The sequence below is a fragment of the Dermacentor andersoni genome, chromosome 4 (genome assembly GCF_023375885.2).
Source record: "Dermacentor andersoni chromosome 4, qqDerAnde1_hic_scaffold, whole genome shotgun sequence".
NCBI classification, from domain to species: Eukaryota; Metazoa; Arthropoda; class Arachnida; order Ixodida; family Ixodidae; genus Dermacentor; species Dermacentor andersoni.
Window position 1 is genome coordinate 81,615,322 of NC_092817.1, and position 20,346 is coordinate 81,635,667.

At 49.8% G+C, this 20,346-nt stretch overlaps 1 protein-coding gene across 1 annotated transcript in view; it reads right to left on the reverse strand.

The window, feature by feature from the left end:
• LOC126536797 (uncharacterized) overlaps positions 1 to 18,636 on the reverse strand; it is a 38,667-nt gene extending 20,031 nt beyond the window's left edge. Inside the window, exons 1-6 of the mRNA XM_055074168.2 lie at positions 18,241 to 18,636; positions 15,283 to 15,437; positions 10,875 to 11,154; positions 4,050 to 4,314; positions 3,097 to 3,301; positions 341 to 491 (exon numbers count right to left, since the gene is read on the reverse strand). Coding sequence (XP_054930143.2) covers positions 341 to 491; positions 3,097 to 3,301; positions 4,050 to 4,314; positions 10,875 to 11,154; positions 15,283 to 15,437; positions 18,241 to 18,472 — 1,288 coding nt within the window. The 5' untranslated portion in view covers positions 18,473 to 18,636. The remainder of the gene's footprint in view (positions 1 to 340; positions 492 to 3,096; positions 3,302 to 4,049; positions 4,315 to 10,874; positions 11,155 to 15,282; positions 15,438 to 18,240) is intronic.
• Between the last annotated feature and the right edge of the window lie 1,710 nt (positions 18,637 to 20,346).

Here is a 20,346-nt window from a genome sequence, read left to right on the forward strand (position 1 = left end):
ATCTATAATCACCCGATCTTCCCTTTGTGAACGATGATTACTAGGGAAGACTGCCCCGTTCTACGTATCAAGAAGCTTGACAGTAACGTGGCGCCACTTTAAACACGAGAAATATGTAGAGCCATTTTATCTCCGACACACAGTATACTCAGAAGCTAGTGCAGGTCGATATCCTCGAAGTGTTCGCTTCCTGAGCCCTGAACCGTTCTCTGGTTTTTATAAAACTTTCCTGATAAACGTAACTTGTAATATTGTGCTACAAGCGGATAGAGTTATGTCCAAACTGCTTGAGTTCGCTAAGGATAGGAATTCCTTTATCGGCTGCTGGAAGCGCACTGACCTTTGCAGAGCTCCCAGTCGTCGTCGATCACAATGCCGTTTGTGGCAGCGAGGCGCAGCTCAGGCCATGAAACGACATTGCCCGCTAGCCGACATGCTTGCGATAGTTCCCTGACCTCGCTAGGCGACATGGCGTAATCCCACACGTTCAGCTGCAAATGCCAACAGGCGCCGAGAAACGTTCGCATCGGTGTAATAGAATTGGTGGACAGCGATGAAGTTGCTGAGATTAGCTTTCGCGTCTGCACTTCCCATCAACACTCCGAACTACGTACACATCGCATCGTAGAAACTTATATCTTGCAGACTCTTTATATTGCATTGATGGCCGCCCGACTTATGTCAGCAACGAAATTAAACAAAGAAGTAGTACAGACCCGTTTAATTCCTTATTATGTACAGTCATGTCTTCTTAATAACGGACGCCTGCGTTCGTCAGAAACATCGTCCATAATGTGAGTCGTCCATAATAACGAATCAAGGTCAAAAACAGAAACATTGAGGAATATTCGTTCCAAAAAACAACACGGTTTATTCAACCAAAGAAAAAAAAACGAGGAGATGCGGGTTTCCAATGTCGCCTTCGGTCCTACTGTAGTGTCCAGAGAGCGCGATACGTCGGCTACTTGAAGTGCGCGTTCTCCGTGTTCCGCCAGCTAGCATGTGCTAGCGTTGTCACTGATCGTCGCGCCAGTTCATGAACCTGCTCGATGCCCCTGTTTCGCAGGCAATCTGGTCCCGTGTCCATAATAACGAGTCAAAGATGCCTGCATTTACCAGTTTCCTCGCCAAAATAGCCGTCCATAGTCCGGACTATGGGCTTCTATATTAACACTGCAGAATTGCGAGCTAGAGACCGGTCGCCGAAAATTTCGTCCATATTGCGAGGTGTCCATATTGACGGGGTCCATATTAACGAGACGTGACTGTGACTAGCGTTATAATTTTTCATTCGTTTTTTCCTTGGTTAATGTCTGGGATAACCCAACGTATTCGTCATTGCCGATATCGGCCACTCGTTGCGACGGGCGATAAGAAATAAATAGAATCGAAGGAAAGGACGTCTCACATAATATGGCCTCTAAGCGTATTTTTCAGGGATAGTCCTTGTATGCAGGCGTGTGCAAAGCGCTAACTGCGCAACAGCTGCAGACATAGTAACAGAGAACATCAGAGGTGGCCCGTGGTCTTCCAAGGGCTGGCGCCAGGTCCAAGAGGTGGCAGCTGCAAGGGTGCCGCCGTGGCTCGAAGACTCCGAACAATGATTTTAACACCCGAAAATGATTGCGAGGAAACACACAAACGGGGCTTGTCGTGTGGCTCTAAAGCGTTAACATATGCAGCCTTTTCTTACAACCTCTCCACAGTTTCGCTTACTTCAACAACGCTCCCAACTTTCACGCTCCGCACTTTCCACCAATCAGTTTGGTCGCTATTGCGAGAGGAAGAGCATTACAGCGAAAGAGAATGTAAAGAAGAAAAGGCAGGTAGGTCGGCTAGACGTGATTCTATCGGCTACCCTACATGCGGAAAGTGGAATGGGGAAACAAAAGAAAGATATAGAGAAAAGGTAATATATTGCATCGCACTAAAGACAAACCGTCTCTTTAGTTAAGCACTCAAGTCCGCTGCACGCAAACACTCCAACACTGCTCCTGTTGATGTGCGGGTGAGTCCAGACTCTCAGTAGCCCCTATAAAGCTCGGTAGCCCAGCCTGCTCAGGGCTTAACGGAAGGCATGGCGCTGGTCGTTAAAGCGTGAATGGCGCGAGGGAAAGATTTCGATAATATCCAGAAATCTGCCCTGTGCTTTCAGAAAAGTGTGAGCTATTCTTTTGCACTATAAGTTACTAAAGCCTACTGCGGCTAACAGCTGACAGTAGTGTCCCGTCAAATCGCGAAAGATTCACCGGTAACTGCCATTGTAATTACTGTTCCAGACTGTGCAAATAAATACCGGAGCCCTTCGAGTTGTCGTACCAAGCCAGCGGGATAATACGCGCATGTTGATAACGCTTTAGTTCGCTGCGCTTTTTGATGAGGGTACAAGTGGTGCAGGTGCACCGGCGTCTGTGGCTCGGGCATCTTAAGCGGCAAGAGTTTGCCGAGCAATAAATCTCCGAATGAACTGGCAGCCCCTACAACCTTTATCAGGTCCTCTATCAGCAGAACGGTGGCCGAGTTCCTTGACACCAGACACCAATTCCACGCAATTTCAGCGACGTAAACTTAGCGGCCTTGAAGCACTGCTTATAAGACTCAGAAGATTTCCCGTTGGGAGGTGGCAAATCAGCGTCTCCGAGCTCAGTTTGTTCAAAGAAATAACTGTTCATGTCAGCTGACGCGCCACGACAAATTGCTCTTGTGTGTCAGCAGCTTTGGGGTGGTGGATCCAGGTTTGATGCCGTGCATCGAAAAAGAAGATAACTAATAATAAAGCTCAGGCCTTTTACAGAAAGTCCACCGCTGTTAGGGGGAAAGAGGCACAATCACGTGTCCACTTTGATAACCGGGTCGAGTACGCTATACCACGGCGGACCAAGGTTAGTATGACTCATTATTTTCGAACACAGGCACACTAGTTCATTTCACCAACTGAGTCCTGCATAGATATGCTTGTTTTGCCTTTGCAGTGCCTCCCTCTGTCATGAGCCTAAAGGCCAGGCCACCTTTATCTCTCTGTCTCTCTCATTTGCTCATTCTCTATCAAACCACCTGCTCCCAGGCGTTGACATCTTCGCCAAGCATGGTACCCACCTCGGCCACATGTCCGGAGTAGGCCTCGACGCCGCTAAAAGCCGTTCCCACGTCGTCCTGGTCCTGTCCCACCACGAGCATTCCAGGGAAAACGACCTCACCGGTAGCCCTGTAGTTACGCATCTTCTCTTGCTGGTCCCAGTAAAAGATCCACTGACCGTCCGCGCTCTCCCAAGTAACCACGCAGTGGTGCCAATGGCCGTCGCTGCGAGTCGGCGACACGACACATGTGAGTAATCAATCTACTACCACGCAGATTTGTTCGCTGATATCTGTTTTATGCCATGGCACTGAGGGGCACGGTGAAACCCTTAGGCTTTTTCAATATTTTGAAGGTGACAGCTTGAGTCCACTAACCTTAAATTGTTTCTGGAGGCATATAATTTGGTAGTGGCGGCGGTTCTGGCACAGAGAGAGGCAGAGGTGCAACTGCTTCATGTAGGCCTCTACGCTCTCTCAGGATTGGTGGCGCGCCGTTGCAACACATTGTTTCCACGTGTTCGCCAGTGTAATTTTTTTTGTGTGTATGATTCATGACAGGTACTGCCTGTTATCAGTGCCACCGTGATTTGGCCTCACGATTGATGCGCCTGTTCTATCCTAATATTCGTGGTCCCGTTTCTTCTAAAACAATACGGGCCCACCATGAAGGCGAAAAGCGCTTAGGAGCGAAAAGTTTTCTCAATTTGGCCCTACATTTTACACGACACTCTTTGTCACCTGCTTTGAAATCTACTTCGCCTAGAAGTTGTACTTCGATATCACGCAATACTCTCGTAACGAGTTCCTTAATGCTTTGCTCTGCCCGCCGCCAGCCTTCGCCGCCAGCCTCTGCCCGCCGCCAGTCGCAGAGACGGAGCTGCGACTGCCCCACTAACCACGGCAATCTTATACTGGTAGAACAAAATGTCAAATGCCAAACAAAAGTTAAGCAAATCGGAAGTGTCGCTCACTTTGCGACCACCTTGGTATCGTAGCTCTCGCCATACACGTAAAGAAGCAGCTTCTTGGGGTCGGAGATGGTGAAGGCGTTGTCCTGGACTTGCTTGGTGCGCAGGTTGACGAATGCGTACGAGAACACCGTACCGCGCCCCTTAGTTTGAGTCGTCTTCATGTGGAAGGAGAGCGTCAGGGCGCGGAGGTAGCGCTGTACGGGAACCGCAGCGTAGTTCAGCACGGAGGCATCCCGAAAGTTCAGCGTGAACTGCGACGACAGGACTGGACGGGACAAGAACGTTAATCAGTAAGCTTGTGCCAGTTCACCTCGATTGTTATTGCACATTCACTCTTTCATTGAAACGTGATTGAGCGGTAATCCCTGTCTGACTGAAATTCAACGATTAACATGTAAATAAACGTTACATGCCCCCGTTACAATTGTGGTGTTCAAGCCGATCAGTGAAAGATCATTTAGAATGTATCCCAACGCTGTACCAGCATTTCTGGATACTCGTCCCAAGAATCCTCCACGAACTGCGTTGATGTTCCACAGCAGTGTTCTCCCTCAGGGAGCCAGTATGGCTTACTCAGAAAATAACAAATGGAACTTCAATGTACTTTGCCGAAAGTTAGCGCAAGTTTGATGCTTCTACACAAATCATTGCGGGCAAGACCCCGACCTGAATGAACTCAGCAACAACCCACTTTCCGAAAGTTACAGTTGTGGGTATTCAAACGTATTTTCGGCTTTACGACACCTAGCGCCGGAGTATCCATTGTTACGGTTGAAATATGTACTTTATGTTGGTAACCTCACGACATTACCACTTTTCAACCAATGTCTCGGTGCGACCATCGCACAGCGTAAAATGGACGCTGCGACGTTGACTGAAGCCACATCCAATATACCTTCCTCTTCCTTTTCACCTTAATGGCAATAGATGTTAAGATTGATTGATTGTTAATGTTGTGATGATGTAAAGATTGTGATGTTAATGTTGATTGATTGATTGATTGATTGATTGATTGATTGATTGATTGATTGATTGATTGATTGATTGATTGATTGATTGATTGATTGATTGATTGATTGATTGATTGATTGATTGATTGATTGATTGATAAAATAACTTTAATATTGATATTGAATTCACATTGATATTGTTACGTAGGAAGACGCAGACGAAAAGCTATGTACGAATATATTTACAAGGAAAATACGCTGCGCTTGGCCAAGAGGCAACAGCCCGCGCTAGCTTCTAATCGTCGTCGTCGTCTTCACACTGCTGGCCTTTCGTGATCGCGCATATTGTGCCGTAGCACTACCCCCGGCTGCAAAAGCGCCGTCCCGGAGCGACTAAAGATCGGACTCGGAAGCAGTGTAGTAGGCCTTGAGCCTACTGACGTGTACGACATCACTAGATGCCACAGGATAGGACGAGGTTGAGGCCACAGGAGCAATTTCGTAAGTCACAGGCGTCACCTGGCGCAGCACGCGGTAGGGCCCTGTGTATCGCGAAAGGAGCTTCTCTGAAAGTCCGACGTGACGAGAGGGCGACCACAGGAGCACGAGCGCACCAGGTGAAAACTGTACGTCACGATGGCGGGCGTTGTATTGACACTGCTGAGTGGTCTGTGAGGCCGTCAGTCGAGCACGGGCAAGCTGGCGTGCATGGTCAGCGAGGGCGATGGCGTCGCGCGCATACTCGCTTGTTGAGACCGCAGCAGGAGGAAGTGCCGTGTCTAGGGGCAAGGTAGGTTCGCGACCGTACAGTAGATAAAAGGGAGAAAATCCGGCCGTGTCGTGCCGGGAAGAATTGTACGCAAATGTTACGTAAGGAAGGGCAATGTCCCAGTCGTGGTGGTCCTTGGAAACGTACTTGGCCAGCATATCGGTAAGAGTACGGTTTAACCGCTCTGTCAGGCCATTGGTTTGAGGATGGTATGAAGTAGTCAGTTTGTGTTGAATGGAGCAGGAACGCACAATGTCAGCGATAACTTTCGAGAGGAAGTTTCGACCGCGGTCAGTAAGCAGCTGTCGCGGGGCGCCATGAAGCAAGATAATGTCACGCAAGAGAAAGTCCGCGACGTCAGTGGCGCAGCTGGTAGGGAGAGCCCGAGTGATAGCGTATCGGGTGGCGTAATCAGTCGCGACGGCTACCCATTTGTTCCCAGAAGATGACGTGGGAAAGGGACCGAGCAGGTCTAATCCAACACGAAAGAACGGTTCCACAGGGACGGTGATCGGCTGGAGATGACCGGCAGGTAGCACCTGAGGTGTCTTCCGACGCTGGCAGGGATCACAGGCAGCAACATAGCGTCGAACGGAGCGAGCGAGACCAGGCCAATAGAAGCGGCGGCGGACGCGGTCGTACGTGCGGGTTACCCCAAGATGTCCTGAAGTGGGTGCGTCATGCATCTCAAAGAGCACAGTCTGTCGTAGCTGTTTTGGCACGACAAGAAGAAGGTCAGAGCCGTCAGGGAGGAAGTTCCTTCGATACAGAATGCCACCCTGGAGGACATATCGGCGAACGGATGCGTCGGTAGGTGTAGAGCGCAGACGCTCGATAAGTGCTCGCAGCGATAGGTCTCGGTACTGCTCATCGGCGATGTTACCGAAGGCAGAGACAGAGAAAATGCCGTTGGCGCTACTACTGTCGGCGTCGTCAGGCTCGTCGACCGGGTAGCGAGACAGGCAGTCAGCGTCCTTGTGCAGTCGGCCAGATTTATAGGTGACAGTATACGAATATTCTTGGAGGCGTAAGGCCCAGCGACCAAGTCTTCCTGTAGGATCTTTCAGTGAGCATAACCAGCAAAGCGCGTGATGGTCTGTGACAACGGAAAAGGATCGGCCATATAAGTATGGGCGGAATTTCGCAACCGCCCAAACTAGGGCCAGACACTCACGCTCAGTGATGGAATAGTTGCGCTCCGCGGGTGAGAGGAGCCTGCTGGCGTAAGCGATAACACGGTCGTGGCCACGCTGGCGTTGTGCCAGTACTGCTCCAATTCCGTGACCGCTGGCATCAGTACGGACTTCGGTAGGCGCAGAAGGATCGAAATGGGCCAAAACGGGAGGCGTTGTGAGAATGTCGATTAGATGAGAGAATGCAGAGGCCTCGTTATCGCCCCACTGGAAAGGAGCGTCTTTCTTCAAAAGGTCGGTTAGTGGTCGTGCTATGGCGGCGAAATTTCTCACGAAACGGCGGAAGTACGAACAAAGGCCGATGAAGCTGCGCACATCCTTGACACACTTCGGAACAGGGAAGTGCGTAACAGCATGGATCTTGCCTGGGTCCGGTTGCACTCCGTTCGCGTCAACGAGATGTCCAAGGACGGTAATCTGGCGACGGCCGAATTGGCACTTCGATGCGTTGAGTTGCAGACCGGCTCGCCGAAAAACGTCCAGGACTGCTGAGAGGCGCTCGAGGTGCGTAGCGAACGTTGGGGAGAATACGATAACGTCGTCCAAGTAGCACAGGCACGTGGACCATTTGAAACCGTGAAGAAGGGAGTCCATCATGCGTTCAAAAGTGGCAGGGGCGTTACATAGACCGAACGGCATCACTTTGAATTGATAAAGACCGTCGGGTGTGACAAAAGCAGTCTTCTCGCGGTCGAGATCGTCCACGGCAATCTGCCAGTAGCCGGAGCGAAGGTCAATAGAAGAGAAATAGCGAGCACCGTGGAGGCAGTCAAGGGCGTCATCAATCCGAGGTAGGGGATACACGTCCTTTTTGGTAACCCTGTTAAGGTGCCGATAATCCACGCAAAAGCGCCATGAGCCATCCTTCTTTTTGACCAGTACTACAGGTGACGCCCATGGACTATATGATGGTTCAATAATGTTCTTGGCAAGCATTTTGCGAACTTCTGCGTGAATAACTTGACGCTCAGCTGGTGACACTCGATACGGGCGGCGATGAATAGGAGGGGCATCGCCGGTATTAATGCGATGTTTGACAGCTGTAGTTTGGGCTAAAGGACGATCGTTAAAGTCAAAAATATCGTGGTAGGAAAACAGAACGCGGTAGAGTTCACGAGCGTGCTCGGAGGGCAAGTCGGGGGCAATCATTTTCCGTAAGTCAGCGATGGTACAATTTGCCGACTGCGATGGTAGAGGAGTATCGGATGAAGTGTCGTCTACTGCAATGGATGCTACTGAGTGATCCTCGAATGAACAAAGCTGGGCCAAAGACATCCCACGTGGCAGCACTTGTGTCGTCAAGCCAAAGTTGACCACTGGCAGGCAGACGCAATTCGCCGTAATAGATAAAACTGTATGGGGTACTGTGATCCCATGTGTAAGGAGGACGTCTTGCATAGGAGCCGCGATGTAGTGACCGTCGGGGACTGGTGGGGATGACACTAGGTCAACGTAGGTCAGTGCCGAAGGTGGCAAGCGAACGAAGTCGGCGGAACTGAGGCGACTGGGGTGTGGTTCAGCAGGATCCAGAACAGGCAGGTCAAGGCGGAGAGTACTGGCGGAAAAATCGATGAGAGCAGAATGTGCGGAAAGGAAGTCTAAGCCGAGGATGATGTCGTGGGGACAGTGGGCGATGACTGTGAATAGCACGATTGTTGAGCGATCGGCGAAGGAGACGCGGGCGGTACACATACCAATTACGGGGGCTGTTCCGCCATCGGCGACACGGACAACAGGCGTCGTGGCGGGCGTGATAATTTTCTTGAGCCGGTTACGAAGGTCAGCGCTCATTACGGACAAATGCGCCCCAGTGTCTATGAGAGCAGACACAGAAACACCGTCGACTTGCACGTCAAGAAGGTTCAGATGAGTGGGCAAAGTCAGTAGAGGATTTGGCGGCGTAGGGACCAATGCAGCGTCACCTCGAGGCGCTGCATCGTCTAGTTTTCCGGCTGGGAGCGGCGTCCGAAGGGAGTCGGCGAATAGGAGCGACGGGGCTGGGGAGAGCGAGATTGTCGTCGTTGGGGCGAAGGCGAACGAGAATAGGGGCGGTTCGTTGCAGGAGAATCAGTGGCGGCATTATCGGAGCGTGCGGCATAGGGACGAGAAGGGCCACCTGAGGGGCGAGAGTAGGCAGTATAAGTAGGCCGGCTCGGGGAACTCCAGCGACTACGACAGTGCCGAGAAATGTGCCCGATTCGATGGCAGTGGAAACAAATAGGCTTGTCGTCAGCAGTGCGCCATTCAGATGGGTTGCGGAAACGTGGTGGGTAAGAAGATGCGGGACGGGGCGAAATCGAAGAAGCCGGGCGGGTATTAGGGCGATGGGCCGAGCAGATGGTGTGAAGACCCATGTTTTCAAACTCCTGGCGGACAACTGCCTGGATCAGTGAGACCGTGACTGCAGATGTGTTGGTGGGACTGGAGTCGAAGGCAGCCGGATAGGCGGCCTCGATCTCACGCCGGACGATCCTGGTAACATCGGCAGTGTTGTTGGGACGAGGAGCGTCGGCACAGGAAGATGTCGCTGGGGTGTTGGGCAGACGGGCAAACTGCTGGTCAATACGTCGGCTTTTGGCGAGTTCCAGGCGGCGGCACTCTCTTATAACAGCATCCACCGTCGCTACGTTGTTGCAAACGAGCAAGTTGAAGGCGTCATCGGCAATGCCTTTGAGGATGTGGGAAACCTTGTCTGACTCAGTCATGTGGGTGTCAACTTTGCGGCACAGAGCCAAGACGTCCTGAATGTACGTGACATAGGGCTCTGTTGACGTCTGCACACGGCCGGAAAGCGCCTTCTGCGCGGCAAGTTGTTGACCGTAGGGGTTGCCGAACAAGTCTCGAAGCTGTGTCTTAAGTGAATCCCAACTGCTCGACGTACCGTCCACTGCGAAGCTCCGTGACGAGGTACAGGGAACGTCCACCTCCACCAGATATGTTACGTAGGAAGACGCAGACGAAAAGCTATGTACGAATATATTTACAAGGAAAATACGCTGCGCTTGGCCAAGAGGCAACAGCCCGCGCTAGCTTCTAATCGTCGTCGTCGTCTTCACACTGCTGGCCTTTCGTGATCGCGCATATTGTGCCGTAGCAATATTGATATTGAATATTGAATATTGAATTGATAATTTCACTGCGGAACGCGTGTCTGGATAAAGAAAAACACGAGCCATTCCACTCTGTGAAGGTGCATGACTAGCGAAGCTGGGGACGCACTCTAAAACGATCCACTTCGGCGATACTATCGCCGCCAGGAGCGCGCTGATCCGCTGGTTGAGCAAAATGGTATGGCGTAGTGCTCAACCAGCCAATCAGCTCACCCGATTTTGCTAAAACAGGCAATGAGTGCGCGCCGATGGCGCAGGCGTGGCCAAGGCAATAGCGTCACCAAAAGTGATCCTTTCAGAATACGGTCTCTGTTCAGGACACGGCACAGAGGTGACACAGAATTTTGAACGAAGGTACGGACAGATTTATTCCCCTGAGCGGTGGTCATCATGACGATAGGTACGTACATACATTCTCTTATCCCCTCTGTTAATAAATGCGTAAGCATTTCTGTGTCAATCCAACGAGAAATATGTCCGTCACGTAAGACAATGAATGGCTCGTACCCCCGTAAGCAAGCAAAAATATCATATCTAATTATTGTCTGCTTGTCCGGGAGTCTAGTGATCTGGAAAATTGTGCCTATTGATAACTAATCTACTGAAAATGCATATCCAAGTGATGATACGTACAAGCTTTTGCATAGAATGAAGCGATTTTACATCGAATTCTGGAGCTGAGTTTTTGCACACGCAGGCTTGTTGACGGACACGAGAAATCCCCGGAACCCTAGCCATAAACAGCTTCGCTGTAAAGGGCTAGTAAAGTAGAGCGACTAGCCAGTGACCGTATTCTCTCTTACCCTGCGCGCAAGTGGCCCCCGTGTATAGCCCGTTACATCGGCACGAGAAAGAGGCGGGTCCGTCCACGCACATGCCACCATTGAGGCACGGCGCCGAAGCGCAGTTGTCCACCTTCCTCTCGCAGCGACGGCCCCCGAAGCCCGGCGCGCATGCGCACTGGAACGAGTCGCCTTTCCTTTTGCAGGTGCCGTTGTTCTGGCACGGGTTGGGCAAGCAAGCGTGTTCCGCTAGCTCGCAAGTCTTGCCGCGAAATCCTTTCGGACAGCAGCATCGAAATCCCTGCGAGAAGAAAGGAGGCAGGTGGGTTGACTGAACGCCCACAAACGTGTTCATTACTTTTGACAGCTCACTGAGTGCTCGTCCTCTATGCCACATTAGAAAAGCTGAACACTCCGTGTCAGCGCGCAACTTAACCGCAAACTCGTGCACCCTTCTCACCTGCATCCATCTAACATTTCGGAGAAAGTCGCGACTGCGCCTTCACTAACATCGAAGAGTCGCACACTGTGATTTCAATGCGACATGCAATGCACGTGTGCCTATGTGTCCACGTGAGCGTCTACCTGTGCAGCTGCATACGGTCTCTGTGGGTGCCTAAGGAAATTTCACATTTTCTTGCAAGTTAGCTAGACATTTCAAGTGCACGCATAAAGCTCTTGCAGACGAGGGCAGAGCCGAGAACGAAACGAGACAGAACGCTGTTTTATCTTGTACATGACTATTTTCAACCGCTCTCTCTCTCTCTCTCTCTCTCTCTCTCTCTATGTAGCTGTAACAATTCGTGAATACGCAAATTCCGCAGTTGTCTTAAGCATGCTATTGCACTGTGCTTTTCTTCTTTTTTTTCTTATTTAGATGTGCAAGCTTGGGAAAGTAGGCTATGTCCGAGCTTTCCTTCGGCGATTTCGAAATCCCAAATTCGTTATTCAAGCAACGATAAAAAAACGTAATAAAGAACATAATATAAATAATTCAGCAGATCGAACGAGTTGGAATCTATATACAGCGACGCTTCGTTTGGGTGCATAAAGAGTCAGAACCCGGGTTTGTGTTCATTCAATGTGCACATAAAGTGACACGGAAGGCTATATATTCAGGCATTGTGGAGAGCTGAATGCAATGCCGCCGCCGCTTCCACGGATGGATGGATGGATGGATGGATGGATGGATGGATGGATGGATGGATGGATGGATGGATGGATGGATGGATGGACGGACGGACGGACGGACGGACGGACGGACGGACGGACGGACGGATGTTATGAGCGTCCCCTTTGGAACGAGGTGGTGGGTTGCGCCACCTAGCTCTTGCTATTATACTGCTTAATGTCCTACTTAGGTTAAACAATAAAAAAGAAAAAAAAACACTATGAACACCCACAACCAAATTTTCTGATCCCCTGTGGCGAACTGTGCTTTTGTACGTCTCCGCTTTTTGTCGTTTCCCTACTTTTATTCCACCAATCCTCCAATCGCCTCTTACTAATCCCTATTGCGGACAGTGGACCCTATTGCGGACAACGAATCCTTATTGCGTACAACGGATGCACGGACGTGAGAGCCATCTGGTGGTGGTGCAAGGAACCCAGTGGAGAGCGCGGCGAGCGTACTCCGCTGCGGGAGGAGAGTCTACGGCTACGTCAAAGCCTTCCTTTCAAACAGAACGGCAACGATTGGCCTCGGAGGGCTCCGATCAGAGAAGTTCCTTACTCCAAACAAAGGGACGCCTCAAGGGTCGGTCATCTCCCCCACGCTTTTCAACATAGCAATGATTGGCTTGGCAAAACAATTAAATGAAATCGACGACATACACCATGCCATGTATGCCGACGACATCACCATCTGGGTTAACACAGGCTCGCTCAGACAGAAAGAAGAGAAGTTACAAGAAGCAGCCACCTGCGTAGAGGACTACGTCAGAGCAAGAGGGCTAGCCTGCTCCACTGAGAAGTCCGAGCTCCTGAGAGTTTGGAGAGGAAAGCAAAACCGCACAGTCCCCACCAGCGACGAGTTAAAGCTCAACGTCTACCTCCAGGGGAAGCCGATACCGGAAAAGACGCTCATCAGAATCCTGGGGATGTGGATACAGTCAAACCAACACTGCACCCACACCCTCGCCCTACTCAAGGCATCCACCCTACAAGTGGCCCGCATCATCACGCGCATCTCACACAGACGCCACGGCATGCGAGAGGAGGACACACTCAAACTGGTCACAAGCTTGGTCGTCAGCAGAGTGGCATACAGCCTCCCATACTACAATCCCATCAAGAGTGAGGTACAACAGGCGGACGCGATTCTACGCAAAGCCTACAAAACCGCACTCCACCTTCCCCACAACACCTCAACCGAAAAGCTCCTAGCCTTAGGACTACACAACACCTTCGACGAATTGAAAGAGGCGCAACTAGTCTCCCAACAACGCAGACTACAGCAGACCCCATCTGGCAGGGAGCTCCTGAAGAAACTAGGCTGCGCCGATCAACTTCAAGAGATACAGAGGACCGAAACAATTCCGGATGAGTATCGCAACACACTAAAAGTAGCACCCATACCCCGGAACATGGATCCCAACCTACACAAAGCACGCAGAGAAGCGAGGGCTGAATACCTACAAAAGACCCTAGCACCCCAAGAAACGACGGTATATGTAGACGCAGCCACATACGCCAGAGCAGCGCGTCAGAGCAACAGCAACGCGGTAGCAACAGTGATCGATTCGAACCTACACGAGATCACCAGCGCATCACTACAAGGCTGTACGATAGTCGAGGCTGAAGAAGCGGCCGTCGCTCTAGCGGCAGCGGAGGGCTATCGGTCTAAACGGTCTTTAACAATCCTTACAGACTCGCAAACAGCGTGCCGCAACTACCTACGCGGCAGAATAGGGCACGGAGCACTCCGCATACTCCGCTACGGAGACCACATAACAGAACGACAAACAAAAGAAGAACCAATTAGGCATACGATAGTATGGACGCCGGGACACACGGGAGTGGCAGGGAACCAAGAGGCGGACAGGATAGCTCGAGGGTACACTTATTACCGAGCATCCAACGTAGGCGACCTCGAGGAGACCGAACCTGTACCCCAAGACTATTCGGCAATAACAAATTACTACAAGGGCTGCAGAAAGCGGCATCCACCACCGCACAACTCCCTTAGCAGAGAGGACTCTGTCGCGTGGAGGCAGCTACAAACGGGCTCGTACCCGAAGCTACACGTACTCAGCAAGATTTATCCCACACTATACAATGACACATGCCCCTGGTGCCACGAAACACCCACGCTGTACCACATAACGTGGGCATGCCAGAAGATAGACGTGGTACCCGTTATACCAAACCCGAGTGCGGAGCAATGGGAGGGAGTGCTCTCCAGCGATCGCCAGGTCGACCAAGAAGGTCTGATTCGGCGAGCACAACTGGCAGCAGCATCCAGCGGAGCCCTGGACTAAGGGCAACCGACCGTTGTGCTAAAAGATGGACGATTCCATCTGAAGACCGCAGAAGACCAGCGAATCTAGAGCTGATAAAGTTTTTCACTCACTCACTCACTCCGCTGTGATTGGTTGGCCTATTCGGCAAGACAACAGCCAGGCCGCAGCACCCACGGTCACGCTGCACCCGCGATGTTGGCAAAGAAAAGCTTTGCTTTGAAGAGTACGATACACACACGAACACAAGCGCACAAAGGTTGTGTCATTTACGGGCACCAGCTCCGAAAGCGCAGTACAGTAACTATAGGATGGTCACTCACTGCACAGGAGTGAAGACGGCAACATATTGTTACAGGGAGAAGGCAGGTTTAAAATATATTTACAGGGTATTTAAAACGCGTCATGTGGCATACAAGACATACAAGATAGAAGACAGTCCGCGTGACATCGGCGGGCGTCGTCGTCTACAGTAATTGTCACGGGACTGGCCGCTCGAGGCCCTTTGCGTGTATTCGCCGGCTTCCTTCATGCTTGCAAAAAAAAAAAGCACTTTGAAGTAGCATGTATTGGGCAACACAAAGCTGTACCGGAAGTTTTTCATGTTGCTCTACAATTTTTTCTTTGACACTTTTTCATCTAATTATAATATTTGAGAAGTCGAATAATTAATAAAGACTACATATATAATTAGGTGGAACGCAAAAAATAATCTGAGTATCTCCAAGCGACGGCAAACAAGGTTACCTTGGTTCTGTCCAGATACATGGCATTTGCATTTGTTTAAATCTTGGTGAATGACAGTTGGAACACCTTGTATATTAGCACGTTAGGAATTCGAATCCGCACATCGCGAGCACTTGTTGCATTGGAAACGAATTCAATGTTCATTGTCATGTTGCTCACTATGGCCTTCACTATAGTTGTAGCGCGGTTACGGACGAATAAGTCACTCCTCCGCTTCCACTTACCGTGACACTCTCGAAGCACGAGCCTCCGTTGCGACATGGTTTCGTGGTGCAGTCGTGGAACGTCGCGTCGCAGAGCTTGCCCGTGAAACCCTTAGCGCACTTGCAGGCAAACGTGTCGATGCCGTCAATGCAGGTTGCGCCGTTGAAACAGGGCGCTGTAATTCCAGGACGAAGTCAAACAACTCACTGAATTCACCGTGTTTGCCCCCAGCCGCAGCATGTCGAAGCATGGCTCAACCTCGAGAGGTTGCTTGCACAAGTTGACATAGGTTAAATGAAGTTCTATTTCTTTGAAGTGATTACAGAAAATGATTTGCGGCTATAAATTTCGGCCGGTGGAAGGGACCTGCATCACTTGGGCAAAGGGCACAAGCATAATCAAACATTCGGCGGCTCATATTGACAGAACAAAAATTTGCAGCAAAAATGATGTGACACCCACCGCGAAGATTAGTGATATTTCGACGATAATGTAAATCGAATTTCAGCAGATAAAGCAACCGCCATTAATCAATCGGCATGATTAATGTACCCTAATTGACTCAATTTAATGTTTCGGACATTTGCCGATAAATGAAGCCTCATTTTGAGTGCACTCTCGATACTTTGCGCTGAGCAATAAGTTCTTAGCTATGCACAAACACTGAGTTGTATCTCTTTCAATACGGCGGAACGTACTAACGGCCTTTCCAAATGTGTTCTTTTTTCGAGCGTGACTCTCTGAAAACATAATTGTAAGTATCTTTCCTAGCAAGGTGTTGATAACTGGTCACTGCACATGCCTGCAATCTCCGGCGCGTCGTCATATGTGCAAAATGCCTAAACGTTATCCAACGATGCCTTGTGCCAATTACGTCAGTGTGGTAGGGACGCGGTATTGTAAGGAATGAATTTCGCCTCCAACACATCGTCGCCATTCTCCCCTTCTCCGGCTTCCGTTCCCAAGACTGTGAATAGCGGGCAAAAGCCAGACGCACCAGGTTGACTTTCAAGCCTTCCTTCCGATCAACTGTATGTTGCTTTTTTCCTGGGCACAGCCCAACAGGTTAAAGCATTTGGGCAACTGATCGGACATGCGCTGCATATGAGTCGAAGAGTGCGCGTAAAGTAAATAGAGTAAGCGTCGCGTGACGCCTGCGGTAATGTTCTTCGCGTATGTATTAAACAAAAAACAACAATAATGCGGTAAGAAAAGCTAGTTGATAGAAACAATACTGAACCGAAAAGTAAGCTTTAGGGGGGTTCTGAGTCACACTAAAGATCAAAAGCTTCGCTTGAACGTTTCTTGAGCTAGAAATAGATATAAATTAAAGGGGATCATGTATGGAGAGGTTGGAAGCATGTGCGTCCGGCTACTTCACGATTAAAATGCGCAGTGCAATTTGACGAAGACAGAGACAGGTGACCCAAAGCGCTGTGTGTGCGTTGTCTACTTTCTCAGTCTTCGTCTAGTGGCGCAGCAAGTTTTAATCATAAATCAGGACCAACTAGCTACGCCAATATGCTCCTGCTATTGCTCCACTTCCTTCATACTACACGCACTATAGTGCGTGTCAAGTATTCGTACTTCTAGAGGCTGTCACACTGTGCGTCTAATTCAGCTTTCCAGAGGCCAGTTTATTTAGTGCAGATATAGCGCCGTCTGTCGTACCTGCTGCTATAAATTCTTGCCACAACATGTCGCACAAAAATATGATTTCATTTGCCGGCGTTATCGATTTGATCTTACCCGTTAATAATGAGCGCGTCAACCAAACCGAGCACTCTTGGTGCAGTCGCAGGAACGTCAAAATATTTAGTTTACACTTTATGAAACAGTTTGTACCTTCTGGTCGTATCTTTGCTCCACACCAATATTTGTCGTCGGTCTTACTTGAGTTCTCTTATAAAAAAAATTTGGGTTAGCTTCGCACTAGTGGTGCGAAGACTGGGCAAACAGCGAAGTTGGCGGTCCCACCTAGGTTATTCTTAGTTCGGCTAAGTTTATGCGTGGTTATGCTTGAAGACTTGGTCAAGTTTTCTGCGTGGTGTCGTCGTTAGCACCCCCCTCCCCAAGATGCACACTCGGTCATTAAAGTATGTACAATGTGCTGTTTTATTTTCAGTACCAGTCATTTCTTTCGTCGTCCGATGGCACTACACAGAATCTCAGCCACAAACTCGGCAACTGTGGCCAAACTCACTGCTTCGAAACTCGCGGGCAAACCGTCTGTCGGCACCTCCAATGGATTTCCGATTTTGCCGCTGAAAGTTCTCCATGACTCGCCGGCCCGGATCGTTTACTCGCTTTTACTCGATAACGCGAGCTCGTAACTCCGCATCTCCTGCAACTCGCTGACAATTCGCCGCCGCATCGCCGGCGCGATATTCGGGATTGGACCGAAGTCGTCGCATCCGTTCTCGAGTAGCGGCGCGGTGACTTTCGCGCCGCACTTGTTCTTCTTAGGGAGTGACGCTCTGTTTCTCTCGCCCCATCTCTCTCTCCGCTGGAAACCCGGCTGTTCTGTCGGCGCGGCGGTGGAGCGGAGCTGCTTTTATACCCCCGTGGTGACGTCACGGCTTATATCCGCATCTGCGCATGCGTGGCCTCCGTACGACGTGGCGAGGCAAAGCTACGGTGGAGCGGTGCTGGCGCGGCGTTGACGTCATCGCTCAGCGAGGTTTTGCTGCGCACGTTCGCCGGCCTAACCACCAGTTTAAATAGCATCGCTGTTAAAACTCTGCGCGTTCTCCCCTTTCCTATCGAGAATGCTATGTCACGCTGATAAGCCGCATGCCGTTTGCGATCTGGAAGTACCAAGCGCGCAACGTTACATAATGAATGAAAAGACACGCGAGACAAATGACGATTATCGTTCGGGGACACGATAAGCCCCAAAGGGTGCTAGCTGTTCCTACCCTTATAGTGCAGCGTGCTCGCCTGCGGCGGTGGGTTCGCGCAGCAGCACGGTATCTCACCTGAGGCGCAGTCGTCGACGTTGATCTCACACGCAGTGCCCGCGTAGCCGGAAGGGCAGAGGCAGCTGAACGCGTTGAAGCCGTCCACGCACGTGCCCCCGTTCAGGCACAGTCCCGGCTCGCAGTCGTCCACGTCCTGCTCGCAGCGCGGTCCGCGCAGCCCCTCGGGGCACACGCACCGGAATCCGTTCGCTTCGTCCACGCACGTAGACCCGTTGGCGCACGGCTGCATCTCGCTGCAGTAGCTGAGCGCTGAAGGGTTGAACGCAGTTGGTCAGCAATAGCAGGGTCAATGTAAACGGACTTATGAACAATGCCCACGTTGTGTGCTTTCGTAAGAGAGCTCCTCCGCATGTTGAACGCGGTTTTAGTGCCTATTTCTTGTAGTCGTTCGTTCTTTTTCGTTTTTTTTTTGTGTGTGTATGTGCGCGCGCGCGCGCGCGCGCGCGTGCGTGCGTGCGTGCGTGCGTGCGTGCGTGCGTGCGTGCGTGTGCGTGTGGAAAGTTGGGAAAGTAGGCTGAATTAAAGACGGCTATTCCACAATCCCAAATTTGTTCTTCAAGCATCCATAAAAAAGGACATAGAAAGAAAGAAATATCTACAAGCACTGTATACACACACAAGCACACAAAGGATCTCCTTACGGGCACCAGCACAGAATGCATTGTCCAGTACGCATAAGGTGGTGGCCCATAATTTGTAGTAAAAGAGTAAACGCAAGTTCCTTCATGTATACGTTCTGTTACGGGTGAGGTGCATTTGAAAAAGAGATTGTCTAATCATAATGATTGTACACAAACACAGTCACTGGGCTTATCAATAGAATAGGATTGCATAGGACAGGATAGGATATCTTTCTTCGATGGCGCGTACCCACTGCGAGGGATTGGCCAATATTTGGATGGTATTAGGAAGATGTTGGTATTACAAAAACAAGTAAAAATATCATGTGGAAAGGGATAAAGATAATGTATGAAGAACTTAACAGAACTGTCTTGAAACAACTATGAGTTCCACGGCTGAGCACACATTCGTGTGGTAGTTTTCAAGGGAGGAGGCTCCGAGACAAAGAATATTTAAAATGGAAAATTTTAAACCAAGCTGCGTGAACGTTGGTTCTGAAATGTGTTTCCTTAAAGAAGAAGAACGGCGGCAGAGTAAGAAAAAATGATCTATTGTATAGTCTACTGCGCAGAATGGGCAGAGGAGAGCGTGCCAGATCAGCGCTGGGACGATAAAAGTATAACAATGGTATTCGAAAGCGTAACCGAGTAAAAATTACTTTTGTTTTTCCCCGTCTTTTCAGTTTTCCTGGTGTGAAAGGAATTTCTGTGCCAAGGGAATGTGAGGTGTTGATATTCTGAAAAATTTGCTATCGCTGGGTTCACAAAGTCTAGAGTAATTGCATATCTCCGGAATCTAGTAATATTTAGGTAAGTTGATGCCGGAAGTAATGATAGTACAGGGGCATTGAGGGCCGCTCTCGCGAGATTGTCAGCCATTTCATTCATGTATAATCCCCTATGACCAGGCACCCAAAGTAATCTAAATAAATTTATCTGGGCAGGCACTAGAAAATGAAGTGTACATATAAGGTTAGTGCCACTACTTGTTGTGAGTGATGTACATGAAGATAAAGAATCCGTTATTATGACTACTGTCGATACTGATGAGTTTAGTTTACGTAAGGCTAACACTACAGCTAGAAATTCAGCCAGAAATATGTATAAGTAGCCCGGAATCCTAATTGAGAATGAGCAGTTTAGAGCAGGAGCGAAAATGCCAATTCCAGATTTTTCTCCGCACTGTGAGCCGTCTGTTGCAATTACCGTATCTATACCTAAACTCAATAAATGATCTTGAAAAAGCCCAATTAATATATTATGAGAGATGAATTTTGCATTATTTGGGTATATGTCGTCACAGATTATTTGTAAACTCTCTCGCACATCACAAATAGGTGGCACCTTCCAAATAAGTACATTTAAGAGGTTAATCAATGTTTGTGCAAAGACCACGCATGGTGTATGAAACCGGGACCAGTGTACTCTGAGAAATAATGCAAGCTGTGAAATGTCTGTTTTGCAATCTCCTAATAGGGGGATT